The 15,737-nt window shown below is 46.6% G+C and overlaps 1 protein-coding gene across 1 annotated transcript; it reads left to right on the forward strand.

Annotated features, from left to right (window-relative positions):
- The first annotated feature begins 599 nt into the window (after positions 1-599).
- On the forward strand, positions 600-15,528 carry Rps16 (ribosomal protein S16). The gene is made up of 6 exons (XM_077702384.1): positions 600-733; positions 826-871; positions 1,338-1,439; positions 4,346-4,442; positions 8,357-8,404; positions 15,346-15,528. The coding sequence occupies exons 1-6, from the start codon at positions 726-728 to the stop codon at positions 15,489-15,491; spliced, it is 447 nt and encodes a 148-aa protein (XP_077558510.1). The 5' UTR covers positions 600-725; the 3' UTR covers positions 15,492-15,528.
- The last annotated feature ends 209 nt before the right edge of the window (positions 15,529-15,737 follow it).

A 15,737-nucleotide genomic window follows, 5' to 3' on the forward strand; every position in this document is an offset into this window, starting at 1 on the left:
TCCAAGCGCGATCGAACGAAAGCGGCGATACTCTCGTCCCCGCTCAGTAATGGCACCGAATGTGACAACTTCAACTAACGCCACAAATTGTGTGAAATAACTTGACCCAAATAAGCGTGAGGTGATATTTACATAGTTACGTATACCTACGACCACGCGAAGTTACCAAACGCCGGCCACAAGTACACGGTTAGCGCCATCTGGCGAACACGAGAGCAACCCGTGCAACTTCTCAATCGCGATTGAAACGTGCCGTGTAGCAGCGGCAGTACGCCGAGCGCGCTCGAAAACTCGATCGCGATTCACTTCAATCGCGATTGAAAGTGCCCGTGTGACAGGGGTATAATCTAAAAACGTTGGAAGCAACGGAAGCAACCACAACGAGAACCGACATTTCGATTCTCGTTCGATTCTCGTTGTGGTTGCAGAGGCCGTACTGGAAGTACGGCCGATTGGGCAAATAACTGCAGTTAGATTGTGTAGAAAAACCATTTTAGTTAGTTCATGACTGGTTTATTTGGTTTAATTGCGTAAAATTTTCGTTAGATTTAGCGATTTCGACGATCTAGCTCTCACGTCCTAGGACTTCGACTACGACTAGACGTTTGGATTTGGATCTTGTTTGGTCGAGATTCCGCGAGATCAACGCGAGAGCCAAGTTCCGCTGTCCTTTCTCTTTTGGTTCCTTCGTGGACGGACCACGTTTAGGTCTGCTTGCTAGCAAAATGGCAGTGTAAGTAATTTTCTTGGCCCACTAAGGCTCCGTGCTGTTGTGGCACCTGTGTGAAGGTAGCCTGTTATACCGTACCTGTCTTTTTTTTCCAGCACCACAAAGGAAGCGATACAGTCGGTTCAAGTATTCGGTAGGAAGGTAAGCGTAAGCCTAACGCCTCCGGCGAGCAAAATTTAACACTATTATTTCTGTTTGCTTTGTGTCGGTGTCGTTTAATGATGCTTCATGTAATCACCGTTACTCTTGGCGGTGCTGCATTGACCAAACGTTGCATGTCGTTTGTGCCGCTGCTGTAACGGCCGATTCGATATCTTGGCGGCACACGTGCGTGCCCCGTGTTGAACTGCCTAGTGACATCTAAAGGGGTAGTACCACATGGAGCAATTTTTGTGAACGGCGCGACAAGCGTAACTCGGTAGCTTACAGTGGACTCGTAGTTTTGGCTGTTGCCCACACTGCTGCCGGGCCGCTGCGTCGCTGTCGCTTGTTCGCTTCTAGACTGCTGGCCAGAACCGAGCGACAGCGACGGAGGGGCCCGACCGCAGTGTGTTGGTTGGTACCTGAGAGCTGACACTAATAGCTATGGAACGGAATCGTTTTGCAGAAAACTGCCACTGCCGTGGCGTATTGTAAACGAGGCAATGGATTGCTCAAAGTCAACGGCCGGCCGTTGGAAAACATCGAGCCACTGACTCTGCGTTACAAGGTAAGTTTCATTGAACACTGATCGCGCGATACAAGAGAGCTGGTGAGTGCAGCACCAAGCATGAAATCGGTTCGACGCCATGTACCGGGGAGGACAACTACCTGTTTAGTTACAGCATTAACGCGCTGCCGGTATGCCATTCTGGGCAGCCACCCCGGGCCCCTCCCCAGCTCGCTACTTCGATAGAGCTGTTACTGCTTTGTAGTGGCGACACTTTTTTTAGGTAGTGTCTATTATCCCGGCAACCGGTAGAATTACCGTCAGAAATCCAGCATCCTTTCTCCTCCACTTATACGTCACAAGAAATCACTGCGTTACATAACGGCAACATTTTATTCAACGATCGACGGCACAGGTCCTTGAAACAGTTGTCTTGCGCCCATTAGATAACCATGTAAAATTAAATGATGTTGGGCAAGATTGCAAAAAATTGGTATTTGCTTTGTGCAAAAGATGTTTCAACCACTCATTCATAAATATAAGCACTGTGCGTCTGCAGGCACGCATCACAAAACGCTCTCTGGGAGCGCTCTTTGCCTAACCTTTTCAAATTTTTTTTCACAAGGCAGATGAAGCATGCAGAGTCCAGGCAGTCTGTCGCCGCACACTGTCAAACGAAGCCACGTTCTCGCATGCCAAATTGTGTTAGAGCGTTCAATCGGGATGACATGTCGTCTCGGTGAACATGTTGACCGTTTGCTGAGCGTGGCCGATATTGGGATGTGTGCCAAAAGAATTCATCACCAATGCAGTCAGCAAATGCTTTCAATCACACACACCCAGGGGCTGTCACCTGGGTTGCAAAACGAAGAGCGGGCATCTAAGCACCCTGAAATTGACGGATGAATTGATTTTGTTGATGAGAAAGGGTCCCTCTAGCCTTCTGTGTTAAAAACTGTAAATGTCCGCAAAGTCCGAACGAATGATCATATACAGGAATACCTCGTTCCTTGCAGTCATGTCCATGCAGATTTAGCAAAACTGTGCGTAAATGTAGGTCCCAGCTCCAAGCAGCAGGTTCCTATCAGAATGCTTTGCTGCAGCAAATGCACAGAAGCCAACCTTTCGAACACTTTGGACATGGCCCTTGAGTGGCTCAGCACGTGCCGTTAGGCAAGGGGGTTGTTAACAAATAACTAAGACATAGCTAGCTAATCTGGGGATGGACAAGGTAGGTACCGAACTCGTGCGAAGCGAAAACTTCGGTTTCTCAGGAAAAGTGCTAGGGGTACAATTTGCACGCTAAAGGCGCCCCGACGTTAGTGGTGTCTACTTGTGTTGCCTCTAAAGAAACTCATGTGGTCGCCGTGATCCTTCAGGAAAGTTTCTGGTCACCTATTTCAGCTCAAAATTGGAAAAATAAGCAAGCACGAATGGAGTAGTAGGGCTGAGGTAAAGGGGAGTCTGGTCCGGTTTGGGGGGTGGGGCAAGTGCCCCTTTTGCAGTTCCCTGCCGACGCCATGTTCCGGGCTGTGATCTTTCTGCGGATTCCTCGTTAGCACCACAGGTGCAGATGCTGAAGTTGAATTCCAATGGCAGATAAGGAGCGGTCGCTGAGCTCCACCACAGCGGACGCTTATCCCATTTGTCTCTAGCAACTAAGGTTTTGTTGCAAATTGCATTCAAGGGGGAAAATGTGGTTCACATGCCATGTGATGAATTTTTATCCGTGTCAAACGGGCACATTTAAGTGCATTTCCATGGTGTGTACTCTGCTAAAATGTCACTTGGGCACAGAGTGAGCATTGGAGGAAAAGCGGCCCATTGCGGCAAGCTCGGGGGAGCGACCAGGTAATGTCGCAGTGAAAAGCAAGCCGGACAGCATGAAAGGGGTAGTGGCACCTGATGGATGAAATTATAGTGGCCGCAATTTATTCTGTAGCTGTGCAGTGAAATTCCGATTGCATCACGCCGCGCAGTGTCTTCACCAGTGGCAGATGCCGCTAGCTTCACATTTTAGCCAGCTTAACACAACACATTTTACCTTGGCCGGCTCGCCAAGTGAGTTGTCTGTTCAGCATGGGTCTGAAAATCGGGAAAGATAACATACCATGGAGCATTTAGGTGGATATAACTATGTTAGAAGTTAAGCGTGCATACATTGTTGAGTTAGTTTTGCAAAAAGGGACGCAGCAACGAAAAACAACTCTTGACCAAATGATGTGCCAGCACCTCCTGGTGGGGGTCTTGCTGTATGATGGCTGATCTCTACGGCGTTCACATAGGCGGTTTGTTGTAGTTTTGTGGTTGGATGTCCCATTTCAGCCTTTTCTGTTATAATCCACACTATCTGATAATTTTCCCTTGACAATAATGCTGCTGTGATTCGCTGTTCAGCGAATGTATAACAGTTAAACTGTGACCGCCAGTGTTTAGTTGGCATCCTGACTCTTTTTTGTGGACTTGTGAGATGCACCAGTTGCAGCGTTGAACAATGTAAACATACTGAAGTGTTTAAATTGTTTCTTACTTGACAAGGAGTGGGGATTTCAAGTAATTTTGCGGAATATTTACGCCAGCTGTCGTCACTAGCATCATGGCCAAAGGCACTTTATTTTATCGTTTAGCATCGTGCAGCCAAAGTGCGATTTGGGAAGCCCGAGTGCACTTCAGTAGGCTCATTTGCGGGTATAAAAAGACAATGAAGAGCTTCCACCAGTGGGATTTGAACCCCCCACTGTCTCAAAGTGCATGCCTGACATTTCGCGCTTTTCCACTACGGTTGCAAAGAGGGACAAAACATCCTTCTTGGGTGCAAGATTTTAGACAGCTTGTTCAGAATATGATCTGAGTAATTGTGCTCCACAGTCGTGTTTGTGTTTTGCAATAAATGGGCAGAGTATTTTCTCTTTGTTGGGTTGCCACCTTGTTGGCACCTCCTAAAACGTGTGCTGTTCTTCGTGCAGCTGCTCGAGCCCATCCTGCTGCTGGGCAAGGAGCGCTTTGCCGGTGTGGACATCCGGATTCGCGTCAAGGGCGGCGGTAACGTGGCCCAGATTTACGGTGGGTCAGGTTTCGATGCATGAAGTGCGTGATGTTCTCCTAGAGCGTATCTCCTTTGAGGTTGACGTGAGCATGCCGTAGTAGAGGACTCCAACCTTGGTGGTAAGGTTGAGTCGATGTCGAGAAAACTAACTGACATTTGAGGTGACGTTGGTGCTGGTGAGGTAGTTTTATTATCCCTGCTGGCAGAAGAAAGGGCATTGTTCCGCATCTGGCCGCAGTTCTTGTGACAGCTTTTCTGGGAAAGTGCAAACATGTTTCTATGGAAATGAGTAAGAAGCAATCAGTTTTGAGTTTGGAAGCAACAGAACCAGTAATCAAACTGCTGTGGCTGTCTGCACCATACTGCATTTGAAAGTATTATGCACGAGCTCAAGGTAAACAAATTTGAATGAGCCAAGTGCAGCATGGGACTGGTATTTAATTTTTTGCAGGGAAGGGGAGTTTTCATTCTCATCTAGTTAGTTTACTGGGAATTGAGGTATGCGAATGGTTTTAAGCTTTTGGCCCTTCGGATAGTGGGGATTCCTGAAATACTTGTGACACTTCTTTTTATAAAAAAAAGTGTTGGTTAATGGATATCCACACATATCTCAGTTCTTAATAAGCTTGATTGTAAGCAGAGTGATAACATGCAATGATAAGCACAGCTTGGCTTGCAAACAGTGTTATTTTGCAGTGGTCAGAGCTGAACGTGCTATAGAGGTCAGTATTCTGTTGAGCATGTAGGAGTCGGGGATTGCAGGGAACATGTGGTCGTTTGCTTATAGGTGGAGTGCTTAAGACGTTGTGCTGCTGTGCACAAGAGTGTGGGTTTCCTTTTGTGGTTGCTTTGCTGCAACGGGAACAGTTGCGTGTTAGTGCACACAGCACCTGTGTGCTTGAACTACGAAAAGAGCTAGCAACAACAGAGCTAGAGCTTCATGCCATCCTTGAAGGTACTCAGTTTGCCCGAAAGGTAATCGGCATGGAGCTTGACAAATTTAAAGAAATTAACATTTATTTGGACTGCAATAGGGCAATTTGAGACCTTAGGGACCTCCACAACGCTACACCATGGCACATTAAGGGGGGACGCGGCTTTCAACTTCGGAAAAATGACCAAAACATCGTTTTTTTGAAACCCACATATTCGGCTTCTATGTTTCCTATTCTGTGCGCCTGCAAAGTTTTTACGCTGAAAAGCGTCGCAAAGTGGCACAAAAAAAATACTTTTGTCAGGCGCGGTGACAAACTATCAGCGCAAAAGGGCGAAAAAACGGCAATTTTCGGAGCGCTCTATCTCCGCAACGGTGCCACCGGGCGCGGCCATTTTGATATGGTTAGATCGGCCGAGAGATCGTCTTTCCGGTTCCGCTCGTCTCTTTTATCTTCGTTCATTCACAAACGCACAAACGGCAGAAAAGAAACGACGCACAAACGAAGCTAGAAATAGATGCTGAAGCGCTATTGGTCCTCCGGTCGGGGCGCAGAACGACGACCCTGCTGATTGGATGTCGCGGGCGCAACGCAAGATGGCGGCCGCCTGAGCTGCGTAGCGAGCGGGTTGAGTTCATTTTCGCCGCTTCGCTCGGCCGAGTTTCTGTTCAATCTGTGGTATTCAACACGGACGTTATCGCGATGGGAATGCCAGAGATAACGAGCCAGATTACGGGAAGTTGTGTGGCTCGAAAGGCGGAGGTCATCGAACGCTTCGTGGTGCGCGGGACTCTACCGTCGCCAGACCCCGGAGGGTGACGCGGTGTGCGCGCTTGCGATAGCGGTTCGTGAAGTGAACTTTTAGTCGGATTTGCGATGTTTACACGCTTAGTTATTGCTGTGTTTTGACTGTGGGCTCGCTAGCCTTGAGAAAGAAACAGTCGACGCGTCAGACGCTGCGGCGCGCACGGCATAGCCGACGCGCATTGGAGCATCACATGACTAGGCAACCGGTTACGATTGAACGCCATTACTTGTAATTAATGCCTGCGACATTAGATTTAATCTTAAAAGCAACCTGACAAGCCATATCAGGTATAATCAAAGTTCGATATGTCGCGGTAAGCGTGCGCTGCGATGCGCGCGAGCCATATCGCCTTTCTTGCGCAACATTTCCCGTGCACTTGTAATTTTCATGCAAACAGGTTTGAGTTAGTAATATAGGAATAAAAATATGCTCTCTGCGTTAAAAATGTACGTTACTGTGGCAGCATTTAACAGTGATTTTTTTAGGGAAATTTTTGATACCATTGCTTAGGGCATACTGGCTGTGCTGCGAGAAATATTGGGTGCCTTGAATGTCCAAAGTAGTAAAAAAATATGCTCTTGCATTGAAGTTGGGAGTTATGCAGAATACTCTACCAAGCTTCAAAGTAGCTAATTTTCATCCTTGTGGTATGCAAACTTTTGGCAATGAACACCTGCACGTATGAGTACTAAGTTGCTGTGCCAGGCAAGATAAAACATAAAAAAAAGCCAAAAATGTTCAAATTTAAGTAAAAAAAATGCTTAACCTGTTGCCATGGTGACAACACTGCAAAAGGAGGTTGTCCAGTGCGATACAGCCAACCAGCTAACCTACTTTGCATTGAAAGCCCATTGAAACCCATCTCCCCCTCCATTTGGTCTGCAAAGGGGGGTATGTACTCTTCACGGAGTAGCTGAAAATGATGTTTTCTGGAAAGAGAAAGGCTGTAAAAGGCACTCCAATTTCAAGGCAAGGCCTTCCAGAAGCCCCATGTTCAAAAGGACATGAAAGGCTACAACCGTGACGACTTTTGATATGTGAAACCTATGTTGCAACTTCAGAAGCCGTTTTCTCAAAACAGTTTTTTTTGCCACCTGTGTCGCTTGTACCAGGGATTTCTTCGTGACCGCTGGGTCTATTTTAATTCCGTTTCTTGTATTACATTCCGTGATGAACTGTTCAGGTCGTGACACTCTTCGTTTTCCAGATTTGTTTTTTGTGATTTATTTATTCAAATAATCGTTCACAGTTGACATGCCTGTTGCACATTAACCTCTAAAAAAATGAAAACTAAAAGACATTGTTTTCTAAAAAAAAAATTCTAAAACTGTCACGACCTCGTCCATTCATTTGGGAATGCAAAGCACTTCGAACAAGTTTTCTATCGTGTTTTATAAGCCGCTCAAGCTCGGTACAAGCGGAACAGAAAGAAAATTTAATACATAAAAAAGTTTTCAAAATATTACTTTGAAATTTTTATGGTGTTATCACAGAAGCATTTCCAGTTGTTGTGCCAATTTTCATCAAAATCCACGAAGAAATAAAAAAGTTGATTTTGAAAGCCACGTTCCCCCTTAAGTCAAAATGGCATGCGGGCCCAAACTCTGAGACCGGCATCTGAACCATTATCGAGTGGGTGCAAGGTCGCGCAGGCAACCTCGGTAACCAGAGGGCCCACAGGCTGATGAGTGAGGCACAACTTGGTCATCACTCCCAACTCACAAGCTCAACTCCTGCCATTTCACAACAGAGCCCAGAAAACGAAAGGCTGTAAATGAAACGTCACCGATACAGCCTTTTAGATGCCATCCTCAAAACCTGTTAGCCAAAGGACTGTCTTGAGGAGCCTGTCGCAAGGACTGACTGTCGCAGTGGTCTGAATCACTCTGCAGCCCTTCACTACGGCGTGCTCTTAATAGCCTAAGCTGTTGTGCTGGGCACTGACAAGTTGTTCCGTCAAGAGCTGTTTCAGCACCCTTCATTGTGCCCATAAATCTTCACCGTGACTCCAACCAATTCGGCGCACTTGATTTAGGAAAACAGTTGCAGTGAACACGCAGCAGTGTCACGACTATGTGGTGTCAGGGTTGAGCTTCATGTCAGGGTTGAGCTTCATTTCTGCAAGTGAAACTTTTTCCTTCCAGGTGAATTGTTGTTTTAATTACGGTCACCTTTTTTTCTTGTGCAGCCATCCGACAAGCCATTTCCAAGGCCCTGGTCGCCTACTACCAGAAGTGTAAGCTTACTTACTGCCTTTTTTTGCCTAGAAATAAGCTTATCGTGTTGTTGGCTTTAGTTGTTTGCTTTGAAGTAAAAGTCTGAGTTTACCACGCAGCGCGACTTCTCTTTTGAAAACTAATGGTTGGGCTTTTTATTGTGCCATTTTTTTCTGCCTCACAGCATATCCAAATTTTAGGACGGCGTGCTGTACTTTGTGTTGCATTTCAAAAGGAAAACTGCATGTCAAGGCAGGCTGGTTAAGAAAACCGCACTTGCGCACTCAGTTGCAGCCCCAGAAGCAAGTGGGCACCTATAAAAATACAAGCCAAAAGAGTGATGTGGAATCTGTAGTTATAGGCCCTGTCCACATATAAGTAGAAATGGCCACCCTGAGAAGCATCCTGTTGTGAATTACAATTGGTTCTTTTTTGGACTGCAAAAACTGCCATATGGTCTCGGCTACTGCCGCCTCGTTCATTCCATTGTGGTGCTATTCGCGCTTCATCACCGCGTTGCCGTGTTTTAAACTCCGTGGCTCCTAAGCACTCACAAAATTGAGGCCTCTACCCTCCGTCGAGCTGCAGTTGCAAGGACTCAAACAAAAATAACTGATGCATTTTGTAGTGCACAGCGATTCATTGTTGCCAAATCAACTTTGTGAATACAGTGCCTAAACCTCTTGTAGTTTTCTTGCTTTCACAAGAACTACCGTATAAACCGGAATATAGGTCGAGTTTTTTTCAAAAAAAATCCGCACTAAAGTCACCCCTCGTCTTATATAGCGGTCATTGGCAGAATGTAAATCGTTGTCTGGCGACAATGTGCAAGCGTAGTCCGTCGCCAATCGCCATCGGCATTCGTGTCGGACTGCTCTCTCGCTCTATCAGGCCTTTATTTGATTTCGCTTTTCTGTAGTTTTTCGTCTTTTACTCGTCTATTACGCGCGCGTGCGTACATTTCTGTACGTCTCTGTTCCGAGATGAGTGGCGGCAGTCGACGCCAGTTCACCGCGGCGTTTAAGCTGACGGCAATTGAGTCACCGAGCAGAATGGGAATATGGTGGCGTAACGCCAGTTAGGCATTTCAGAGGAAAGTGTGCGGTACTGGCGGGGCCAGAAAGCCAAGCTGTGCGCGTGCAACCCCCGAAACCGATCGTTCTGTGGACGTCAAGCGGTGCAACCCGAGTTTGAGAACAAAGTGGCGGACTTCGTCCGGGAACTTCGTCCGGGAACTTCGCTCACGATCGCTCTGGAGGCCATGCGCGGACCGGCTCCGCGAACTGTACAATGAGTGGATAGCCGGCGACAACAAAAAGACCTATACGGGCCGGTTGCGACCGTGTCAAGCTGGGTGTCCTTCTCTGGGCAGTCGCTGCCCGACAACATGGCTACACGAGCGTTCAGGAAGTGCTCCATCAGCAACGCGCCTGATGGCATGGAAGATGACAGTGCGAAGCAGTCATCCTCGAACGACTCTGAGAGCTCGGACTAGTGACTTCGGCAGGCATAGTGAGTGGCAGTGGCGGACGGGCGTCGAAAATATAGACATTGTGAGTGCGCTTCTGTGCCGAATTTTTTTTTTTTGTCAACTTTTCCCACCTCAAGGTAGGGGGTCGACCTATAATCCGGTTTATACGCCTCGAGATTCGCGATCGCTGCGCCGCCTGCCGCCGCTTCTCCGCGGCGTTTGCGGGATTAGCGCTGCGCGACTGATAGGCGGTCATGCAGTGTTTTGGTTCTCTTTCGCTTCTCTTTGCCTTTCCGCGCACTAAACAACTTGTTAAGGTGACGTCTGTAAGCTAACTGCACGTTTAGGACGCTTAAAAAAAAACAGCTGCGTCTTGGTAGAGCGCTCGAACGCCAGTAAGAGCTACCCGGGGAGGCGGTTCTGCGCGGTTCTTGGCCGCTCTTGCGGGCGTCGACGACGGCAGCAGCATATCACCGCTGTCACCTTCGAACACGTCAGCACAAGTGAATTCTATTTATTGTCACCTCGTTTAGACTTGATATTGGCACTGTAAGAGCTAGGTTGGTTCGTTTTGCAGCGCAGACAACACATGCGGCTTTGCTTCGAATATGTACGTCGTAGAAAAATATGTTTCGGGGATGTGATAACCCAATAGCGTACAAAAACTCGTGCCTTTTATGGGAATATAAACCACGCGAAAATGTTAAGTACACTCAAAGGCTATGCATTGTCAGATATGTGCCCACTCATGCCTTATGCATGAACCAAGATATATGTTAATGAAACCACGGGAAAATGAATGGTCTGCAAGTCAGGAATAAATAGAATAGTCGTACGAGAATAAAAAAAAAAACCGAGTCCAGCTTCTGAAATGCTAAAGACGTTTGTTTGAGCGAGGTAGTATTCACATGACCAACTATATGCGAAATGCACTGATATTTCGCTAGACATGGAACGGGGGGGGGAGGAGGAGGAGGACGCTCAACTGTCGTTTACAAATGCGGAGCGAAATCAACGAAAGAACGTTTTATTAATCACACACACAAGCTGCGTGTTCACTTTTCGTTTGTTTTTTGCCTTCAACGAACGGCTGATCATTCGGCGGACGCATTTTTTTTAGGAATACAGGGTAAGCAGTTCACAAGAAGTACGAGGTGTCGTTGAAGGAGTTGATTGATTGATTGCAGGGTTTAACGCGCCGACGCAACGGAGACGATGAGGCATGCCGTAGTGGAGGGCTCCGGATTAATTTTGACCACCTGGAGATCCTTAAGGTGCGCCGAAATCTCGTACACACGGGCTCGTTGGAAGAGTTTCGTATCTGATAAGGGTATCTGATTTCGGTTTATGCTAGATTCTGCAGTCTCCCTGTGTCATACGACGATGTTTCGAAGAAGGGTTTGGTCGCGGACGCGGATTACTCTATAAGCCCATCTTCGCGCTTCTCGTGGAGGATAAATGTAAGAGATGAATCTTATAGCGAGCGCTCACCTCGGGACAAGACGACCCAGCATTAAATTTGTCGCCATGTGCTGACTCCGGAGTGTACTTTTGCATTATCCATCGTACTTCTTTGGTACAATGTTTGCGAAATTTATGCCGCATTGGCTTGTTCAGGGTACTGACCAATATCTGATATGTGATACTGTGATATTGGCAGGCGTAACTTGCGTGCTGTCAGGTATGAGTGCTCCGCTGGATTTTATAGTGCACAAAGTCGATTTACATCATAGTGTGTATGGCCGCAACATGACCATCGGAGGAAACACTGCTTACGGAGACACTGCCACTAAATTTCAGGGCAGCGGAATTGCAATCAGCTGCATGCAAATGCTGGCTTTGGGACGCCGGCCTGTGACACACGCCCGGCGCTCATATAGATCTTTCTAAGATCGCGTCATAAACGTTTATACTCTCGGGAACACACCAGGCTTGCAAACAGAGTGCCTGCTCCACGTTATTCGGTATTTCGAACGCGGACAAATGGTAAATCGCTGTCTTGAACGAGCCCCAAAAGCAACGGCGACAGGGGGGAGCGGGCCAGGGACTCCCGCGCCTGCTTTCGAAACGGGCCGCTAGGGGGATTTCAGTGGCGCCCCTACAGGCCGCGCTCGAGGCGTATACGGTATCGGCTACATTCACCTTCTAGTGTTTAGTTCCGTGAAATGTTATTAACTCTTTCGGGACCGCCCGAAAAAGTGATGAAAAAGTGAGGTCTCGCTACAAATTTTTTATTACATAAAGCAAAGGCACCATCCTACCTTAGCATATACCAAAATGCAGCAAATTATATGTTCTTTGACATACAATACCAAGTTTTACTTCAACACTGACGATAGAACCATGAAAAAATCTTAAAGTAAGAACTTTGTAAAAAAACTACAGAAAAAGATAGAAAAAAGCGTAAATATAAAAATATTAAAAAAGAATAAAATTATTTCAGGATATACAAAATCTAACACAATGCTTTGTTTCTTCATCGCGAAAGTTTGATGCAGCTAGGTGTAACTGGTTTTTTGTTTTGTGCGTGATCTCTTTGGCACTAGGGCCATGGCTACGTCATCGCCCAGGTACACGCCGGGCTTTCGTCTCGGCGAAAACTTGATCCCTTTCTGAGATGGTGGCAGGAGATCACCACCATAGGTAGTTAACACCCTAGCGAACAAATATAAACCAGCCAGAACATATTTCAAGCGCACATACCTACTCCAGAGACAATTGAAACCGAAACCAACACCCACCTTTGAGCGCGATTTGATGTTCCAGGCTGATCGACATCTGAATCCTCACTTGAGCTGAAATCCGATCTCTAAAGCCGCATTCCGACTCTTCACTGCCACTCTCATCATTAAAATCCACAGTAGAAGGTGAAGATATGCAAGACGAGATGAGGCGGATTTCTTATCGCGCTCGCGCGAGTATGACGCCATGTTTGTTTACATTCGAAACCACTGCCCGTCAGAATAAAATATCTGATGCGTTGCCGCCTGGCGATAAAAAAAGAAACTTCACAAAAGAGAAAACTATAGTTTTCAAACTATCTCCTAGATGTCGCTAGGTGTTCCATCGAGCGAAAATTTGTATTCTGCAGGCTCGTGAAACCATCGATCATATGTGATCGATGGCCTATGGAGCGGTCCCGAAAGAGTTAAGAGAGTGTACGCACGTAAATTGGCACTTTCACACATCTATCTCAGTAAACAACTAATTTTTTCGGTCCCTTTAAGTTCCGTTTATTGAGAGTCTACTTTTAAAACACACAAAGTGCAAAATCTAAAGACCAAAGTATGCGTCACTGTATTGCAACCAAAAATCAAATTTTGCTTTTTTTTTTTTTTTTTTTTCTTTTTCTTTCTGAGCCGAAACTGGAAAGAGGGCGGCCATTATGACCACTGGGAAGTGCTGTTAGTTGGGAATTTAGGGGGCGCGGTTGGCAGACTTGCTTGCTACAAGACAGCACTAATTGCAGGTGATTTGAATGGTCCATTTATTGAAAACCGGCAAACAAAGGTGTTAGGAAGTCAGTGCAGCCATTAATGCTTCACTTAGAGCGGCTGAGACACACCTGTGGTTGTCCAGTAAAAAACACACTGGCATCGTGAGGCATTGTGGTGAAGCTCGCAGTTAGGGAATGGGTACATAAGCAGTACTTGTTGGGTGCACACACTGGGCAAATCACCACCCTGCATTTATGAGAAAAGTAAAACAAAAATGCTAGCGAAAGCGCCAACACAGGCCCGCTAGGGGGTACAACTTTGGCTTCAATGCATATTGTCAAAAATACAGAATTGTATTCAAATTTTTGTTTTTAATGGGGAGTTTAATTCCTCTTAGCAGGGTAGTTGTGCCAAATTTTTAGTATTTTTTTTTTTTTTTTTTCTGACCCCTGACCACAATGTTGGCAACAGTGATTTATTTTTTAACGGAATTGGTCGAACAGAAACAATTCCCATCCAGTGTGCCATGTAACTGCCATATACTCGTTTTCGCGTATTGTCTTGCATACTCCGAGTCGACTGGCCACTCGATGCAGATCATTGCACAATTGCCCACCCGTTCCACACCCAACCGGCCTTAACAGCAGCATATCGTCTCGCATCCACATACTCGCATCTCGTGTACTTGTAGACTCGGTCGAGGGCCTGCTGCCACCATCGCAACAATGAAATCGAATGTCTTCTCAGGTGATAGTGAAATAAGCGAAATGCAAAGCCATAGTTCCTCGCTCACTCGATAATGGCGTATCGCCTCGTGTCGACTTGCTCCCTTGCCCTTTTTGAATTTGCTCTCTCCGTTGTGGCAGTCCAGGGCTGCTTCTAGCATTTCAGAAAGAGGCATGAATTACGCTGCATACTTGCGTGAGGTTGCTTGTAAAAGGTCTATTGAGAAGAGACGACGGTGGCCCTGACTCTGTCGCATTTGGAAGTTCATTCACTCCAGTGGTGACTAGTTGTAGCGACACCTCGCTAGGTGCTGCGTTGGCTGGTGCAGTGTGTTTTCAAACGCTTGTAGTAAAAATACTGCGCATGTATGGAGTTTAAAATTCAGTCACGAGAAAAATTAGTGGTGCATACTTCACATTGAAACAGAATTTGGGGCAGGTAAATTTTCGTTGCGATTGGCTGTTAATATTTATTGTCCCTTGCCACCTTTTTGCTTTAGTCTGAACTTGTGGAGTCCCCAGCCAATAGGCCCTTATTCCAGATTAGAGTCAACCCCGCTTAATGACAGTACTGGTTGCATCATTCGATTAGATATTCTAGTCACAACCCCAAAGATCTGGTCGTGTCATATAGTAAATAAACTGGTTATAACAATTGAGCCTGAAAGTATAAGCAAACACTTAGTCTTTGGAGATGAAAGTTACACTGCTGCCTTCTATATGCATCATGAAAGGAGAGTCTTCTGTGCTTTCCCATTTATGTCTGGCTGCCAGATGGTCAGAGGGGGGCAGGGAGTGCCTCTGAAATGCCTTCTAGAAGAAAAAAAATATTTGCATCGTTGTAATTCGAGCTGGATCCTGTATGCTGCTGTTACCTAGATTAGAAAATGTATCTTTATCAATACCAAACATGCCAATCATTTAAAAAATATGGCTGCGACTTGCTTCGCCTGGTGAAGTCTTGGTTTGATTTGGTTAACCTTTCATTTAGCTGTAATTATGATACTATACGTCCAAAGCCTGCCTTTGTCTATGGTTATGGTCCCGCTTCTGACATTTTCCAAGCCGAACGGCTCTCTGGGTGATATCTGCGGGGTAGCCAGATGCCGCTTGCTGACGACGGCTCAATGCCCACTCAGAGGAGACAGCCTGGTCTTGCTTCGATTCATGGCCAAGAGTGCTCGGGAGCAGTTCACACAGAATGTTGACTGGAATAAGTCTTCTTTATGGGGGCCCGTGGCATGCATGCATGAAGAAGCTTGTGTTCTGTGCTGCAGTGAACAGGGTTCTGTGGCTAAAAGGCATTGCCCCCCTCTTTCCTCTCCCAGACGTGGATGAGCAGTCCAAGAAGGAGATCAAGGACACCCTGATCCAGTACGACCGCACTCTGCTGGTGGCTGACCCCAGGCGCTGCGAGCCCAAGAAGTTTGGCGGACCGGGTGCTCGTGCCAGATACCAGAAGTCCTACCGTTAAGCCTGTGCCATGCACAATAAAACATGCTGGGGCCCCAGCCTGTCTACGTGTGGTCCGTTCCTTTAGGGGCTAAGGCTTCTAAGCCCCTAAGGGGCTCGGGCTGTCGGCGTCTTATGTCGTCGGTGTCATAATTGTCATCTCACGTAGCTATGGTACTAAAATGCTGGAACACTCGTTTATGCCACACACTAGAACGCTTTGTAACGCATACTAAAAAACACTGGGACAGTTGTTTATGCCTCGTGC

Source organism: Haemaphysalis longicornis, unplaced genomic scaffold (genome assembly GCF_048455015.1).
Source record: "Haemaphysalis longicornis isolate Haplotype H1 unplaced genomic scaffold, Haemaphysalis longicornis Haplotype H1 scaffold_3, whole genome shotgun sequence".
In the NCBI taxonomy this organism is placed as follows: Eukaryota; Metazoa; Arthropoda; class Arachnida; order Ixodida; family Ixodidae; genus Haemaphysalis; species Haemaphysalis longicornis.

Excerpts from the sequence above, each read along its gene's own strand:
- Rps16 (XM_077702384.1), top strand. Across the intron at positions 872-1,337 it reads TTCAAGTATTCGGTAGGAAG|AAAACTGCCACTGCCGTGGC; the intron begins GTAAGCGTAAGC and ends ATCGTTTTGCAG. Across the intron at positions 4,443-8,356 it reads TAACGTGGCCCAGATTTACG|CCATCCGACAAGCCATTTCC; the intron begins GTGGGTCAGGTT and ends TTTCTTGTGCAG.